Source organism: Sebastes umbrosus, chromosome 10 (assembly GCF_015220745.1).
Source record: "Sebastes umbrosus isolate fSebUmb1 chromosome 10, fSebUmb1.pri, whole genome shotgun sequence".
NCBI classification, from domain to species: domain Eukaryota; kingdom Metazoa; phylum Chordata; class Actinopteri; order Perciformes; family Sebastidae; genus Sebastes; species Sebastes umbrosus.
Window position 1 is genome coordinate 19,725,956 of NC_051278.1, and position 19,203 is coordinate 19,745,158.

The 19,203-nt window shown below is 39.2% G+C and overlaps 1 protein-coding gene across 12 annotated transcripts in view; it reads left to right on the forward strand.

The window, feature by feature from the left end:
- The window catches only part of ank3a (ankyrin 3a), a 137,523-nt gene extending 121,653 nt beyond the window's left edge, over window positions 1-15,870 (forward strand). For 9 of the 12 annotated variants that reach the window (XM_037781970.1, XM_037781966.1, XM_037781967.1 and 6 more), the window contains 10 exons: window positions 565-639; window positions 880-1,011; window positions 2,145-2,288; window positions 5,382-6,837; window positions 7,010-7,172; window positions 8,132-8,209; window positions 9,244-9,327; window positions 9,464-9,571; window positions 10,885-10,976; window positions 13,827-15,870. In XM_037781970.1, coding sequence (XP_037637898.1) covers window positions 565-639; window positions 880-1,011; window positions 2,145-2,288; window positions 5,382-6,837; window positions 7,010-7,172; window positions 8,132-8,209; window positions 9,244-9,327; window positions 9,464-9,571; window positions 10,885-10,956 — 2,312 coding nt within the window. In that variant the 3' untranslated portion in view covers window positions 10,957-10,976; window positions 13,827-15,870. Of the gene's footprint in view, window positions 1-564; window positions 640-879; window positions 1,012-2,144; window positions 2,289-5,381; window positions 6,838-7,009; window positions 7,173-8,131; window positions 8,210-9,243; window positions 9,328-9,463; window positions 9,572-10,884; window positions 10,977-13,826 lie in introns of those variants that run through there. The other 3 variants (XM_037781968.1, XM_037781973.1, XR_005208499.1) reach the window with 3 other exon arrangements.
- Window positions 15,871-19,203: the final 3,333 nt, after the last annotated feature.

Genomic DNA, 19,203 nt, shown 5'->3' on the forward strand with positions numbered 1-19,203 from the left:
CTGTCTCTGTCTGTCTGTGCGGGGTGCCTACCAAGTTATTGTAGTAGTTTGTTCTTACAGAATTTTCCATGCTATCAATTGTCATTTAAACTAACTAGTGTGGGAGAGAACACACAAAAGCGTCCTCGCATGTTGACATTTTAGAGTCTAACATAGAGCTTTCCACCCTAGATCTGTAGAACAATGAGTCTGTTGTTGAGAGTCGTGTTATGCTTTGTTTTATGTGGTTCTCATGACAGTTACTGCCTGCCTAGAGGATACATACCACAAACAGTCACAGAGCACCACTTAGTCTATGAACATATTTAAGTTGCCCATAATGTCTACTGTGAAATATCCTTTTCTTGCCATCCTGGGGGAACAATTGAACCTATATTACAGCTATATTACACTAATATGCTAACCATTGTAATATCAATATTTTGAACACAACCTTGATTAATCCTGATGAATAAGTGGCCAGAAAAGGAAAATTATATACATGTTTATTTCTCTCTTATATTAGTGTATAGGGAGAGAAGAAAGTGTATAGTATTGATGAGTCATTGTCCTCTATCTTTCCAGGTCCTCAGAGTCCTTGTGAGCGAACAGACTTGCGCATGGCTATCGTCGCAGATCACCTGGGACTCAGTTGGACTGGTGAGAAACATTCTGCATTGCATCTTTTTCTCTCTCTCAATCCCCATCGACCTCACTTTCTTTCTTTGGTCCTTTCGGTTTCAAACCCTGTTATTTACTGCCATCTTCAGGCTAACAGAGTAACTTACGGATATATGTTTTGTACATTACCCTCTGCAGTCTGTGTGTTTGCACTATGAATAAAAAGCCTGTACATTAAAGTTTGAATATTTATGAGTTGCTATCTATGTCCCATCACAGAGTTGGCTCGGGAGATGAACTTCACAGTGGATGAGATCAACCACGTCAGACTAGAGAACCCCAACTCTCTGACAGCCCAGAGCTTCATGCTACTTAAGAAATGGGTCAGTCGGGAAGGAAAAAACGCCACAAGTAAGACTATTTTTATACCTGAAACACTTACTTTCTCCTCTCTTTGTATCTCTTTCTAAGTATTTCTGCTCTTGATTTATGGTAAAAAGTAGGGATGCTCTGATCCACCGGATTGGATATCAATATCGGTGACAATGGGACAAATGGGGTCAATCTATTCAATTCAACTCTATGTTCATATACTATACACATTATATACTGGAATTTGAATTCCTGTTTAAGTTTTGACCAATTTGTTGCTGCATTAAAAAGACGTCCCACCAGTGGCTCTCACGTCTCCGAAAACGTTGCAGCAAATTTCCAAACTGCCGTTATTTGGATAAACTGACCACATATTGGGAATCTAAACGGTTACTTTCTCGCGTGAAAATTAAAACTTAATAAAGTGATATGTTAAAAGCTTTTAACCTGATTCAAAATCTCACATCACTGACGTCCAGTCTCAAGGCACTCAGACGCAATGCATCGTGGGGCAGTTGAGAATGTGCAGTACGCAGGCGCCTGGTTAGCTCAGTTGGTAGAGCGGGCGCCCATGTAACAAGGCTCAGTCCTGACTGCGGCGGCCCGGGTTCAAATCCGGCCTGTGGCCCTTTCCGCATCCACTCTCTCTCTCCCCCCTTTCCAAGACTCTATCCACTGTCCTGTCAATAAAAATGGAAAATGCCCCCCAAAAAATAACTTAAAAAAAAAAAGAGAATGTGCAGTAAGCTCACATCTCATACTCGCAGCTACTTGCTAATGTAGAATACATCTGGGCATTTCTCGCGTACACAGAATCCACTTACTATGCAGTGTGAACGCACTACATACTCAATTTTACGTCATACTTAGTGTGAATAGTATGTTAGTATGCGATTTCAAAAACAATCCATCACCTTGAGAAGACAAACTTATAATGCTAGTTCACTAAAATTACGTTTTTTTTTTTCACAAGCCTGTGTAGTCCATCTCAGTCAGAGTACCTTCCCTGTCTGTCTTTCCGTCTATCCTCTTCTCTCCCTTTCTGTCTTTATTTTTCATTTATTCAGAAATCCCAACATTGGAATAATCAGTTATGCTCGGATTTACAAACCTTGTTTCATATTTTTTTCAAGTGACTACATTTTTTTTTTGTGTCTTCTTTATTTCCACAGCGGATGCCTTAACTTCAGTGCTGACCAAAGTCAATCGGATGGATATTGTGACTTTACTGGAGGGCCCAATATTTGACTATGGTAACATTTCAGGCACGAGATGTTTTGCCGATGATAACGCTGTTTTCCGGGATCAGGCTGATGGTAAAGTTTAGCTCTGTCTAGCTGACCTCTTACCTCTCCCTGCTACCTTTTTTTTGTTGGGCCAATGCATGGGTCACATATATGTATAGTCCTGTTGCAAATCTCTAGAGAAGTCAGATCTGGATTTTGTTTGGACGACTGGCTCCTAATGTTCCCCAAATGCATTCCTGATTTCCATGCTTTACAGTTTACTTCCCATAGAATTGATTATGGTGTTCTACCTTAAATTTCAATTAGGGCTGTCAATCGATTAAAATATTTAATTACATGATTGTTCATAGTTAATCGTGATTAATCGCAAATCAATCGCACATTTTTTATCGGTTCAAAATGTACCTTAAAAGGAGATTTGTCAAGTATTTAATTCTCTTATCAACATGGGAGTTGGAAAAAATGCTTGCTTTATGCAAATGTATGCATATATTTATGATTGGAAATCAATTACCAACACAAAACAATGACAAATATTGTCCAGAAACCCTCACAGGTACTGCATTTAGCATAAAAAATATGCTCAAATCATAACATGGCAAACTAAAGCCCAACAGGCAACAACAGCTGTCAGTGTGCTGTCTTGACTATGACTTGCCCCAAACTGCATGTGATTATCATAAAGTGGGCATGTCTGTAAAGGGGAGACTCGTGGGTACCCATAGAACCCATTTTCATTAACATATCTTGAGGTCAGAGGTCAAGGGACCCCTTTGAAAATGACATTTTAGTGCAAGTTTGGAGCGCTATTTAACCTCCTCTGCGACAAGCTAGTATGACATGTTTGGTATCAATGGATTCTTTAGGTTTTGTAGTTTCATATGAGCCCGCTACCACCTAATAATTGCCAGTTGCATTAATGCGTTAAAGAAATTAGTGGCGTTAAAACTAATTTGCATTATTACCGCGTTAACTTTGACAGCCCTAATTTCCATCCTTCTTGCTCGTCAAGTCATTAAATTATAGTCATGCTTTTAATAGCACTTTAACACTCGCACTGATTTGAATTGGCTTCTGTTGAATTAACCACCATCAAGTCTTGCTCAGGATCCAGTTGTCACAAATGAGCAATATCCACTATTAAAATCCCATTTAAGTGCATGCTGCATACTGCTTTAAATGTTTTTCCAATTATGTCTGACTTGAGTAGAAATGGTATAACCCTGTAGAGTCTGCTTTTCTCTATTGGTTTAGCTTAGCTCTCCTAGCTCTCCTCCAGTTCCTCTGAGCCTTCCTTGGATAGATGAGAGAATCTCTTCCTCTGTGAAACCAGACTGCCTGCTCCTCCTCTTCCTCTTGCCTCCCATCACCTCCCCACAGCAGCTATCTACTGCTGATAACAGCACATAACAGCTCTTAACAAATTAAGAGTAATGTGTTGCCCTCTCCTTTATCCATTCCTCACATGCCTCCTCCTCCTCCTCCACACATCCTTGAGTCATGTTATTCATTCGTTGTCTTCTTCTGCATGCATGTTTCACATTAAACCATCTTTTATGTTTTCTTTTTCCCTCCAAATCACTTTTTGTTTCTTTTTATCTCTTTTGCATATTCACCTTATTCCTTTCCCATAGTTTGCGTGATTATTCCCTTAACTCCTGGAAGCACTCAAGCTGCCTTCATCATGCAGACACCCATCCCCTTCCTTCCCATGCCGATCCCAACCCCCCCACCCACTCCCCTTACATCCAATGCAGCGCTTCACTGCCGCCCCTTTTCCCTGCGCCGCTCTCCGAGTTACGAGTCCTCCATTTCGCTCCAGGATTTGGCACCTCCAGCGCTAATCAAACTGCCGCAGTTCAACTTCCTCTCCCCTCCTCCGGCATGCCTCCTCCCTCAGTCCCCCGCTGCTGACCCTCGTCAATCCCCTGCCTTCCCTTTCTCGCCGCACCCGTCCTCCCCGATCCCCCTCATCACCTCGCCTTTACCTCCCTCATCGGACGCTAACTCGCCCCACCCGTCCTCCCCGATCCCCCTCATCACCTCGCCTTTACCTCCCTCATCGGACGCTAACTCGCCCCACCCGTCCTCCCCGATCCCCCTCATCACCTCGCCTTTACCTCCCTCGCCTGACGCTAACCCGCCCTCCCACTTTCCTTCTTCATTTCCATCCGTCCCCTCCTCTCCCACGTCTGTCCCAACATCCCCCACGCTCACCACGCCGACTCAACACACTGAACACATCTCTCACTCGACCGGATCTACCTCTGACCTCTCCTGTCATACCATTGCTCCCTCCGATGCTGCAACCACACCCGCCAACCTCACCCTCGTACCCTCCTCTAACCTAGCTGAACCCATCACCATACCTGTTCCTCCCATCCCCTCCTCAACCTCAGGCGGGGCCTCACCTTCTGTCAGCCAGCTTGTCTCCTGCTCTCGACCCGTCTCCCCTATCTCCTTGTCTCCTCTCCCTCCCGTCTCTCCCTCTGGGTCCTTTTGTCCTAGCCCCGGTCCTTCCTCCCCTCCTCTCCGCTCCCTGTCTCCCTGTCCTGCTTGCCACTGTACTTGTCCGCACCCCATCCCCCCGCCTCCACCTCGAACCCCCATTGACCCTTCCGCAATGGAAATACTCATGTAGCTCTGTCCTTTATCTTGTTCCTTCTCACATCTCTCATCTGTCAACTGTCTTGTGTGAGCATGTAACAGAACACCCTGGCAAATATTAATATCTTACACTCATCACATCCCACACTACATGATTAATATGGCCTTAATGTGTCCCAATTTCAATGTCTTACCTCACCACTGAAAACCAAGCAGCTATGATAAACATGACATTGCTTTTATGATTACTGTCAATATGAATATAGTTCTTTATATATCATGAATATTTTAATATTTTTTATTAGTGTTGAGTATGACATTTTCAAACATATACATTAAAATGTATTGTTTGTTTTTATTCCATTTTACTGCATATGTTTGATATTGTTTTGAGCTTCTGACACATCACCATCTCAGCTAATGGTTGTCTGGATACATGCTTTACACTTCAGCCTCTTGTGCCATCGTCCTCGTCATATTGTGTGTGTGTTATATTCCTTTGTGGCATGCTTCGGTGTGTGTATGTCTCTACATTTGTCATCCTGTCACCTACAGATTATCAAAGCATTCTAGCCGAGCTGCAGTCCCCCGCCACGCTGCACTCCTACCCCAACTTCCTGGAGCCCGAACTCCCCGTCACCCCTAACCCTGCCCTTGCCCACCACCACCAACACCACCATTACCCAGAACCAGACACCCCTTTGCTGGCCGGCTCCCAGCCTCAGCCCCTGCCCTGGAGCCCGGAGATAGAGCCAGGTAGCGGAGAGCCAGACAGCCCCCCTAGGAGCCCGCCCAGACCCTGTGAGCTCGCCCTGTCCGTCCCCGTCTTTGTACTCCCCGATCCCATTCCCCCCAAGGTCAGAAAGCCCCACATCGCTCTGAATGACCAGCTGCTTTTGAGCGAGGAGGAGGACAGGTCTTGTCACGAAATGGTGCCGAGCTTCAAGCCCAAGTCGCACTCCCTCCCTGCAATGTGTGAGTTAGACATCGACATGGCTTACTCTTCATCTTCCCCTTCACTCTCATCAGTATCATCAATAACCCCTTCGTCGCCCGACAGAGCACAAATGGGAGACGGGGGATTGCAGATAGGGATGGGTTCCCCCAATGGGGCGCGGGAGGATACGTGTTTGAAAGGAGGTGAAAAGGAAGTGACAGAGGAAATAGAGAAGGTCGTTGAGATGGTCACAGCAGAGTTAGCGGAGGGAAACGGATTCGTGGGAAAGTGGGTAGAGCAGGACTTGATTAAAAATGTGGAAAGAAAATGTGAGATGATAACACAAGATAGGTCTCCGCTGGCAGAGGAGAGCAACTTCTTTGTGGAACAGAAGGAGGGGTCTGCAGAGGGAGAGAACGATGTGATGAATGATGGGGATAAGGGGGCAGCATGCAACGTGGAGGAGGGGAGAGATGTGCGGGATCTGTCAGGAGAACAGCACAATCTGATAGAAGTTGGGCATGAAGTGGAAAAAGGTTGTACCACAATAGAAGCAGAGGCTGTCAAAGAGGGTATGGATGAAACAGCTGAGGTTCAGACAGTCGATGGGGGCAGTGAGGGTGGCAGAGTGGATGACACAGATGGACAACTGCAGAGTAAAGGTGAAGAAGGGTTGTGTGGCAGGGAAAGAGATATTTGCGGCACATCAGAAGGGGACCAGGCAGCAGAGGACCAGGTCGTAGCCCCCATCTCCCCTCAGGCCTGGGTTGATGCACTTGGGGAACGTCAGCCCAGTGAGTCTGAATCCAACGGGGAAGAGGAGGAGGGAAACAGAGACAAAGAAGAGGCATCTCTGTTGTTGGAGGAGGCGGAGAAAGAAGAAGGCTCAGAGGAGAAGGAGGAGGACGGAGAGATGACCGAGGCCAGCCTTCAGGAGGTTCTTGATCAGGTTGAACAGGCAGAAAAAGAAGTGTGTTCACTTTCAGGTTGGCACAGTGATTCATCCAGCGTCAACGTGGAACCACCAACGCCAGGCCGCAGCCTCAGCTCAGACTTGCTCGACAGGCGGGAAAGGTAAAAGTATTATGCAAATTTAGGCTTCAAACAGAATCCCTCCCAGAATGGCAGTCATTTTTTTGCACAACCTGAATTTGAAATCTACTGCTTTCCTAGTACATTGATCTGTTTTTCAGTCCTTTACGTCATCCTGCTGCAATCCTAAGCGTGTGTGTTTCCTATCCTACAGCCAAGAGAACTCCAGCGACTCCATCACTTCCTCGTCCAGGGCCGAATCAGGGAGGTCCCGACAGAACGGCAACAACTCAAAGCACTCACCTCAGGACCGCTCGTCGGCATCATCGAATGGCAGAAAGGAAGAGGGAGCACTAGTGTCGGAGAAGAAAGTCCAGGTAATGTTACAAGCAATAATATGAATTAATCAAATAAAAAGACCCTGAACAGTCTATCAAAGAAATGATAATCAGTAATGTTTACTAATTATTAGTAATGCTATAATTTATGTTATTTTAACAGTTTATTGTTGCACACATTATAACATTTATATACTATATATATATATATATAAATATATACAGTATATACTGTATATATTTGTTAATGATTTAGATATTATTTGTAAACCTTAAAGAAATGGTTTGTATAACATCTTTAAACATTACATAGACAGATGGACTAGATATTTGTAACACTTTGTTAATGGTTAATAATTGGTTTCTGGTCCATCTATCTATCTATGTAATGTTTACAGATGTTTTACAGACGGTTCCTTAAAGGTTTAAAAATCATTTGGTAATCACTAACCAATACTAAATATAGTGTATAAAATGTTCTAATGTGTGCAACAACAAACTGTTAATCGATATTTTACTAATGTAATCAGAATGTAATGGCTATAGTCTCTTATCAGCTATGATACAACATTAAATTTATAAACTAATTTATTTCATATTACACACAACTAATGATAAAATAACAGAAATTATAGCATTAATAATAATTAGTAAACATTATTAATTATCATGTCATTGTTTGTTAAAATAACTATTAACTCATTTTAATTAATGTACCATTTATAAATGATGGTTATTATAAAGTGTTGCCGCACTATATTTCATTATGATTTCGTTATTGCAGGAGACACGCCTAACTAAGCCTGTAGTATAAGTTGGGCTGAAGGAACATAAACTTTTTTATTCCAGGTTTTTGATACAGCCAACCAGCCGTGGAGTTGAAGTACATAAAGGACATCAACAAAATGTCTCAACTAACTGATTATCTTGCCCCTACATGTGCTTCTTTCTCCTCCTGACACCCTCCATGTGTTTGTATAATGATCTTTCCTCTGCAGCGGGTTAGTGTAGATTCTGGTTCAGAGGAAGAACAGACTGTAACCACCAGAATCTTCAGACGCCGTCTCATTTTAAAGGTACCCCGAAAGCCTGGAGCAGAAGCTGGGCTGAGCCTTGGTCTGGTCTGGTTTGGTTTGGTTTGGTTTGGTTTGGTTTGGTTTAGACTGGTCAGTCTGGTGTGCATTGTAGCGCTTGGTGTACTGATAGTTGTAGTTTCTTTGTGTGTTCTTTACGGGAGCCCTGAAAGGCAAACGAGAATTTTTTTTTTCTGGTGATCCATTTTCAAGAGCCACGTTAGCCTTAGCAATGGCTGCGTCCAGTATGCCCTGTAACCTAACGTTATAACGTTAGTTCCCTCAAACAATATGATAAAACACAGTACAAACTAACACTACAGTAAACTAACGTAAGCTTTACAGACAATTTAACCTCAGTATAGCCAATGCAAACAGCAGATTAGCGCAGATTAAAATACATTTCTAGCCAAAAGAAAGACATGACAGTGATGTTACATAACTCGCTAACATAGACCATTTCACAGTTGTAAATAGTATACATTTGCAGATGTGTCCCAGTTTATTTCCTGTTACAGTGTATGTGAATGACATGAACCGACAGGAAGTAAACATGGACACAAGCTGTTGCCTAGCAATGCCTGGAACATGGGGTAGTGGTGCAGTTTGGTGGTCGAAATAAGTATGACAACAACAAACACTTTTTTTTTCTTCCACCTGTATTCACTAAGAGGCAAAGAAAAGAAAAAGTAACTTTGAAAAACCAGCCTGTTTCAGCTGTTCTTAAGTCAAACACAGGAGAGAGAATAATTTAGATCAGACTTAGAAAATGGATCGCCAGAAAAAAAAAAAATTCTCACTTGCCTTTCAGGGCTTCCATAGTGCATAGATGTTGTGATAGTCATGTTTGTGTACATGACTATTGAACATGTCAGAGTTCATGGTGTTTACATTGGCTGGTTGAAAGCTAACATAGTGCTCAACCTTTTTCTGACATGGAGGTTCTCTCTTGAGGTGTTGGCTTCGGGTGTGGTGATGGTGAAGGTTTGTTTCATCACGTGAGCTTTTATTCATGCGTTAACCACAAACGCTTGCAGGGAGAAGAAGCGAAGAACATCCCAGGCGAGACCATGACCGAGGAACACTACATGGACCACGATGGTAACCTCATCAGTAGAAAAGTAACGTATAACTTCCATTTCCATTTCCCATTCAGCTCTGAAATAAAACCCATCACAAGGGAGAGTTTGTTTTGATAAAAGCAGACACCATCAGATCTTTTTCTTCCTTTTGTCGACATCCTTCTGCCTCGGGCAGGTGATCAGGAAGGTTATTCGGCGGGTGTCTACTCCCACGCCAGACAACCAAGGAGGTGACCGGTGGCACCCAGACCTTCAGCACAGTCCCCCAACCTCTCCTCACGAGGTTGGCATGAAGATCCCCTTTCACTGTGTTCCTGGGTTCAAAGTCTAATCTAGATGGGATGCCTGCTTCAGTAGTTAGGAGAACATAACTGGTGGGAGGTTAACAGCTAATGTAAAAGTTAGGCTTAAAGCTGCACTGGGAAAGACTTCATGTTAAAAAAAAAAACACTATTTTAACAGCCTAAATCACAAATAAGGGCTGTAACAAAAAAAGAATGATTGGAAATATGTGATGAATTACACAGAAATTAATATAAAATGCTACACAAAAAAAATCAGTTTGACAATATTTCACTCAGTGTGAGTTGCATATAGCTTCACTGAAGCGTTGGAAGAAGCAGATACAGAGTGAATACACCCATAGACATGTGTCATAGTCATGCATGTGAATAACCTAACCCTTTAACCTCTTAAAACCCACCTGTCAGCCGGCGGGTTAGGGTTAAATGATTATCAACATGTTTGTCTTCAAAATGCACCTGCTGCACTTTGATGACTAAACCTTACCATCATTCAAAACATTGTTGGTAATTCTTTAACCCTAAACCTAACCCGCCAGCGGGCAGATAGGCTCTAAGGGGTTAAAGTCTATTTAGAAGGAATGTTAAGAGGGAAATAGGGGTTAGAGAGGTTGAGAGAGAAACACTGTCTCTAAGACAGCACTGTTTATTGATACCACATGCAAATTCTAGGAATTGAACACCTCAATTTTACATCTCACTGCTGTTTGAGTGCAGCTTTAAGTCAAACAACGAAGTCCAAAAGAGGACCAGTCAGATTTGATCATGCTTTCCTCCAGTGGTGCAGGTGAATTTTTGACTGGTTTAACTGGTTCGGGGTTATTGTCCTCATTATTTCTATTCTGGGCAAAAACACACCCAAAAAATAACTGTAAATGCAGCCATTTGAAGCGCATTCTTGCATGTTGTGTTTTGACATTGTGTGGTGTCTATTGTGGTTGCATAACAAAAGGGATGCTGACTGCGCTCCTGACTGTGTGCTTTTAATGGTGTTCAACCGATTAGTCAACAGAATGACTAATGAGTGCCGTGACTCTGCTGTGAAAATACAATCTGCCTCTTTTGTTTCCAACTCTTTACATAATAATAGAACTTCTCTTCTTCCAGGTTGCTGTGTGGTTTGGGTACTAATAATATTCCTAACAACTACTAACATTTGCAGATTGCTGTTCCTACAGTCTGCAGAGTTTTGCTTTCTCCTTTTGTCTCAGGTTTCTGTGGGTTGTTTTCCTCCTGTCAGAAGATAAGAATACCACGTCTCAACTATATATCTGTGTGTGTTTGTGTTTTCTAGCAAGGAGAAGGGTCAAGGAATAGCAGGCGAAAGGATGACAGAAGATCGGGGGATAAAAAGCTCCACCCATAGGGATGGTTTTGCTCTACCAGGTACAGTAGCTTACTGACTTTCCCTGTAACATAGTATGTATGTATAATATATACAGTATGTATCAGTGTGCAGTATGTATCTGTACTAGGGCTGTCAAAGTTAACTCAATAATAACATGCTAACGCAAATTTGTTTTAACACCACTGTGGCTGAGATTTAAAGCTAGAGTGAAGATGCTGGCATCATATGAAACTAGAAAAATTAAGGAATCCATTGGTACCAAGCTTTTCGTGAAGAAGGCTAAATAACGCTCCAATTATTTTGGCGAGGAGAAACTGTCATGGCCATTTTCAAAGGGGTCTCTTGACCTCTGACCTCAAGATATGTGAATGAAAATGGGTTCTACGGGTACCCACGAGTCTCCCCTTTACAGACATGCCCACTTTATGATAATCACATGCAGTTTGGGGCAAGTCATAGTCAAGTCAGCACACTGATTTGAGCTAAATGCAGTACCTGTGAGGGTTTCTGGACAGTATTTGTCATTGTTTTGTTGTTAATTGATTTCCAATAATACATATATACATACATTTGAATAAAGCAGCATATTTTCCCAGTCCCATGTTGATAAGAGTATTAAACACTTGACAAATCTCCCTTTAAGGTACATTTTGAACAGATAAAAAATGACTAATTTGCGATTAATCATGGACAATCATGCGATTAATCACGATCAAATATTTGAATCGATTGACAGCCCTAATCTGTACATAATTGTCCTCTTTATTTCTTTATGCTGCATTCTTTGCCATATGATTGCATTCATGCCGTACCCTACTGCTCCAATATAGGGTAATTTCCCAATGTGAGAGTTCTCTTCTTCAATACCTTCAGCTCTATTATACTCAGGTCCTGGCTCTCTTTAGTTGTGCTCTATTAAAACTCTACTCACTTCAGTGCACTGCTCTAACGCACTCTGTACTCTCCCCTTAAAATGAATGATTCAACATTTTGGCAAATGTGCTCTTTGGCTTTTTTTCCTCTTCGTGCTTGTGTCTCTCAAAAATCCGCCTACCAGCTCCGCTCATTAACAAGCTGTGCCTCGTACACAAACAGTAATGCAAAAACAACATTTCGTGGTTTTAGGGGGAGTTGCGTGCCGTAACAGTTTCTTGATGAACCACAGCCGTGCGCAGTCACTTCCCGGAGACATGACGTCACAGTGAGGTTGCCAGGCAACCAGTGGATAATGCTGCCCACAAGTGCTGGGCAGTTGGATAAACTGTTGTTAGTTAGTGCACGGAACGTCACCTAAAACTGTGAAAAGTCTTATTAACCAAACAAGATACAATTAGTGAGGTGTAGAGGTGCTTGTCAATCGATTCAAATATTTGATCGCAAATTAATCGCACATTTTTTATCTGTTCAAAATGTACCTTAAAGGGAGATTTGTCAAGTATTTAATACTCTTATCAACATGGGAGTGGGAAAATATGCTTGCTTTATACAAATGTATGTATATATTTATTATTGGAAATCAATTAACAACACAAAACAATGACACATATTGTCCAGAAACCCTCACAGGTACTGCATTTAGCATAAAAAATATGCTCAATTCATAACATGGCAAACTCAAGCCCAGCAGGCAACAACAGCTGTCAGTGTGTCAGTGTGCTGACTTGACTATGACTTGCCCCAAACTGCATGTGATTATCATAAAGTGGGCATGTCTGTAAAGGGGAGACTCGTGGGTACCCATAGAACCCATTTTCATTCACATATCTTGAGGTCAGAGGTCAAGAGACCCCTTTGAAAATGGCCATGCCAGTTTCTCCTCGCCAAAATAATTGGAGCGTTATTTAGCCTTCTTCACGAAAAGCTAGCATGACATGGTTGGTACCATTGGATTCCTTAGGTTTTTCTAGTTTCATATCATGCCATTATCTTCAATTTAAAACTGAGCCCGCTACAACCTAAAAATCTCAAATTGCATTAATGATTTAAAGAAATTAGTAGCGTTAAAATGAATTTGCGTTAATGCGTTATTAGCACTTTTACAGCCCTACTTGTAGCTGAGTGTTTTTACACTATGGTATTACCACTTTTTCTAAAGTAAAAGATCCGAGTACTTCTTCCACCACTGGTGGTTTTGATCTTCTCATCTATCTCTTGGCAAGAAACCAAATGAGGCTATTTTCCAAAATGTCAAACTATTCCTTTAATGTAGATAGTTTCTCTGTCTCACTGTCACACAGACTCAGAGCAAAAGGCTGACTGATGTCTGAGCCTGCTTATCCTCTGGCAACATTTCTGCCCTCCGTGTTCCCTGAGTGCGCATCAGGGCTGACGGGCGGTACACACCTCAGCATTATATCGCCCCTCTGATACCCTCCATGCATGTTTTTGTCCACTAAATCCCCAACTCACAACGGCATTGTAGCATCCAAAAAGAGTTTGTTATCCCACTGGCCAGACTGTTAATCCCTACTGCTGTTCGGCCTTGTGTTGTGTTCGCAGTGAATCATTCCATCTGCACAAAACTGACTTAGAAAATAATATTGCACTGCTGCGAAGCCTGGTTTCTATGGTAACAGAGGTCACTATAACAACCCACGGACCATCAGGTCTTGTTAACATGTTGTCATTTTGTCATACAAAGGAAGGGAAGATCGTGACAGATTTTTTGCCCATTAAAAAGTGTTTTCCCACGTAGAAAAATAATCTTTTGTGAGATAAAGGTTACACTCTTTGAATTGGATTTAATGTGTAAGATAATAGTTCCTATCAAAATAACTTTAGGTATTAAGAAATGTATGGCATTCAGCATTATTCCTGGCAATCGTAATCTATACATGTATTACATTAAATGTGCTTCAATATGTAATGTACTATTTTCTGTCTTACAGATATACAGGAACCAAGCTTTCCTGGGAATGGGTGTTCAGAGGGCTAGAGAGCTCCGGTGTGAGGACTTCAGGGTCCAGTCTGCAACTATCTGCTTCAAACAAACGGTTTTCACAGTGAGAGAGAGGAGTCGACCCTTCTGACTTAACGCATGAGCATGAAAAACTCACTTCCTGTCAAACGAAAGGACTGGGAGGTTCTAACTTTCTGACTGCGGTGGACCCGTGGGCGAAGATTCTGCTTCCTGTTTTGTGTGAAACAATACGTGCCATCGGTCCACTGGTGTTTGTGAGAGCCTTTTTTTTCTGAGGAGCTTCGTTTGTTGTGAAAACGATAACAGACTCCCATTACTGACGACCACACAGGTGACCAAAGATGGCACAAGAGCTCAATCCACACGGTGGGTGGAAAGAATGAAGTAGACACAATAAACACAAAATCTAATGGAACACTTCTGATCCAACTTCAACACTCGCCTTATAGTTTTTTTCTTGAACCCATTGTTGTCAGGATGTAAATTGTTATAGGATTTTTTTTTTTTGTTCCTTTTTAAAACTAACACAAAAGCTTTTTTTCTGTATATAAAATTACAATGTGTAAAATTCTTAAAAAAAAGGGTAAGCTACTGGTTGAGAACGCACTGAGGAGAGTAACCTTTTCAAGTGCTTTCGAAACTTCTTGAAACGGTTCCACTTTTAAAGATTTGAGTGTAACTTCACAGGTTCTTGTATAATTAATTATTAGAGCAGGTATAATGTTTGTACATGAAAAAAAAGGAAAACGCTGGTTTGATTTTAACCGAGGAAATTTCCAGAAAATCAAATTTCAGTAATTCCCCAAAGTGGGAATGGATCTAATCCTACAAAAAGCAGCCTTTCAGAGTACTCATATTTTCATGCATGCTGTTCACATTATTTTAAGTACAATTTTTACAAGTTTGCAAACACTGTATTCAAATGACAAATAAAACCCTTTATCTGTGTACACACATATAGCCCTAACATTTGTCACCGATTTTATATTTTAAATTGAAAACGGATACCATTAAATCATTTATCATGTTGGGATGAGGATGAAAAAATAAGTTTGATAGCTTCTTGAGGGTGTGATGTCTCGTCTGTCTATGTAAAACCGGAGGGCAGCTTCTGCTACGAGAACGAAGTAATCTGAATGTAAATGCTAGTAGGCTGGCTCGCTGTAAAATTATAACTGTATCGTGCGTATTGGCTATAAGGTGTAGGAGTCTCTGTACACTGTTAGACTGTTTGTAATCATCTTAGCAGTGTGTCAATTTGGTTTTCTATCGGCTGCTGTGGCATTAAAAGGAAAACTGGGGCATTTCATTTTGGATTTTTTTTTGGTGAAGTATTTCCTTAATTTAAAACTTTACTCACATTAAGGACACATAAAGACATTATTTGATTGTAGCTCTAAATAGCATATTGTACGACAAAAACACTGGATGGTCAAAAACAGTTATTTAAGCATTAAATAAATTGTGTTTAACTCTGAAACTGTGTGATCTTTTTAGGCTTGAGAGTCTGTATATGCAGTGTCGAAAAATTTTACTTTACAATAGGAATTCTCTTTGTATTGGTTTTCATTAGATGCCCATGTAGTTCAAGTGTGGTGTTCTACTGGTGCGATGGCTCAGTATGCTGATGTCTATGCTGTGGACATGAAAACTATGTAACTTTTTTTTTTGGGAGAGGGAGGGGGGTTAAAGGAAGACAGGTAGGGTGCTGTACCACATCCCCTTATATACTACTGTGTCAATCAGGGGGTTAAAGGATCCTTTGATATGGTTGAACTATCAATTTTGTCAATTTTGTTTGATATGTGTTTTCACCTGAGCAGATTTTTTGATGTACAATTCTTACTAACAGAGTGAAGCCATTGAAATGTAACTATTCTAGCACTTTGGTTATTCAAGGTCTTTTAGAGGCTATAGCAGCAATGATGCCACCACAAATGTTTCAGACGTCTTTAAAAAAAATCAACCTAAAAATGAAAAAAAAAATAAAAATGCATTGATTTCGCAATACAGTTGTTTCTCTTCTTGTCTTTGTGTCTTTTGAACATTACATTTTTATTATGTAAGTGATGTTATGAGAGACGCCGCCCTTCAACCAGAGTTATGTGCTTTCCTCCCCACCAAAGTGTCCTTGAGGAAAAGAATCTCTAGAGCTGCTTGTTTCAATGCTTCTCATGAGGCTGATTTCTGTTGAATAAGTAATTAATGGTCGGCATATATATAACACGTTCTGGCCCAAGGACACTTTGACACGTGGACAGGAAGAGTCGAGGATTGAACCACAAAACCTGATTAAAATCAGTAAAGTAAATCAGCTTTATAATTGTCGTACATTATATTGTACACAGCACACAGTGAAATTTAGTGTCTGCATTTAACCCATCCCAGTATTAGGAGCAGTGAGCAGCAACTATACAGCGCCGAGGAGCAGTTTGGGGGTCTGGTGCCTTGCTCAAGGGCAACTCGTCAGATTTTCATTCAGTCTATTTTTTTGCTCCGATAAGTGGACAACCCGCTCTATCCCCTGAGCCACAGCCTCCCTATCATAAATGATAACATTTATATTAAAAATAATTTCAAAACAATCCCACTAAGTCTTGCCTCTTATATATATATGATTTATTAACATTTCATAGCACACGTTCAATGGATATTTTATGCGGATGATGATAAGACAAGTGTGTTGTTACTGTAGTATTAGTTACTAATAAAATAATAATACTAGTGGTACTGTCCAATTGATCGTGGTAGTTTTTTCTTAGAGGTGCAACACAGCAGAGAAATGCTCTGCCACCTATTAATTAGTTATTAGCAAATCTTCCCACATCACCCTCACTGTGCAATATTCAATATTCTGTGCAATTTCATATTCATATTTGCAATAATGTGAACCCACTCATTCGGTCTATTTTGTATATCTTGTTTTTTATTGTTTACTTACTGACTATATCTTTATTGTTTACATGCTTATTTATTAGGTCTTGTTTTGTTTTTTTACTGATGCCTCTTGTTTGCACTGTACCCCTTTGCTGTAATCCTGCAAATGTCCCCACTGTGGGACTAATAAAGGATTATTTTATATTATTTTACATGGTCGAGGAGTCATGGCAAGATGAGTCCTCTTCTGGGCCCCGTGCTCTGTGGGCCCATATTGACTCCCTCTGTGTGGTTTGATTAAACACAAATGTATTTGTGAATATCCAGAATGTAACTTTTTTTTTTTATCATTTTGTTTTTCCTTTATTTGGTTTTACTCAGACATTTACATAAACATACTTAATTAGATACAAATATGAAGTGAAGCAACATTTCCACTTTTTACAATCAAATTATAAAACACACAAATAGAACATGGGGTGCTTTTCATGTGATATAAGATAAAATAAATAATAATAATAAAAAAATTACATTTAGAAAAAAAGAAAAATGAAACAAAAGAAGGGCATTTTGGGGAAATATACTTTTTCCACTCCTTCCAAATTTCCTCAAATTTAGTTTCTTGAAGCCTCATTGAGAAAGTAATTCTTTCCATTACAAATATAGAAATGATTTCATATATTACATCATACCAGTTCTCTAATGATGGGGTATCTGGTTTAAGCCATTTCTTAGTAATTGCTTTTCTAGCAGCTACACTCAATATTTCAAATAATATTTTGTTTTAATATTTGTAGATGTTGAAAGTAGAAGACCAAACAGGAGCTCGTCCCACTTAAAAACTATGTTTGTACCAAATATAGTAATTAATTCTGTGTAAATCTTACGCCAAAAAGAATTTAATTTTGGACAGGCCCAAAACAGGTGATCCAGCATGTAACTTTTAACACACAGCGCCCCTCTAAAAGACGAGTAAACAAGACAGGTAATGGTACACTTTATTTTTTCTCTTTTTTCAAGGTTGTTTTCATATATGCAATTTACAGTTCGTAATTACAATAGTTTATAAACCAATTTTTAAGTAGATGAGCTTATAGACACACTCATTAAGTACACTAGGGGAAACAACTTCAACATTCAAAATTGAAATAAAATTAAGAAAAGAAATAATAATAATAATAATAATAATAATAATAATAATAATAATAATAATAATAACAGTAATAATAATAGTAGTAATAATAATAATAAAAGAAAGAAAGAATAGAGTTAAAAAATATATATAATTTATAAATATTAAAGCAAATATATAAATATATAGTTATATCATTTACATGGGCAATAATGGTAATGGTACACTTTATTTTTTTATACTTTATTTTTTCCCTTTTTTCAAGGTTGTTTTCATATATGCAATTTACAGTTTGTAATTACAATAGTTTATAAACCAATTTTTAAGTAGATGAGTTTATAGACACACTCATTAAGTACACTAGAGAAAACAACCTTCAACATTCAAAATTGAAATAGAATTAAGAAAGAAATAATAATAATAATAATAATAATAATAATAATAATAATAATAGTAATAATAATAATAAAAGAAAGAAAGAATAGAGTTAAAAAAATTATATAATTTATAAATATTAAAAAACAATTATAAATATATAGTAATATCATTTACATGGGCAATAATGGTAATGGTACACTTTTTTTGTCCCTTTTGTTTGATATGTGTTTTCACCTGAGCAGATCTTTTGATGTACAATTCTTACTAACAGATTGAAGCCATTGAAATGTAACTATTCTAGCACTTTGGTTATTCAAGGTCTTTTAGAGGCTATAGCAGCAATGATGCCACCACAAATGTTTCAGACGTCTTTAAAAAATGAAAAAAAAAAAAAATTGCATTGATTTCGCAATGCAGTTGTTTCTCTTCTTGTCTTTGTGTCTTTTGAAAATACATTTATTGTGTAAGTGATGTTATGAGAGACGCTGCCCTTCAACCAGAGTTATGTGCTTCCTCAATAACTCCTTAATAATAATAATAATAATAATGATAAAAAGAAAGAATAGAGTTAAAAAAATAATAATAATATATAATATTATCATTTACATGGGCAATAATTGTAATGGTATACTTTATTTTTTTATACTTTATTTTTTCCCTTTTTTCAAGGTTGTTTTCATATATGCAATTTACAGTTTGTAATTACAATAGTTTATAAACCATTTTTTTTTCATTAAGTACACTAGAGAAAACAACTTCAAAATTCAAAATTGAAATAAAATTAAGAAAAGAAATAATAATAATAATAATAATAATAATAATAACAATAATAATAATAATAATAATAATGACAAAAATAAGTTTAAAAAAACCCCACACAAAACAAAAAATAAAAAAATATAAAAAAAATACAAGAGTAATAATAAATTAAATCAACAAATAAGTTAATAGAAAATAA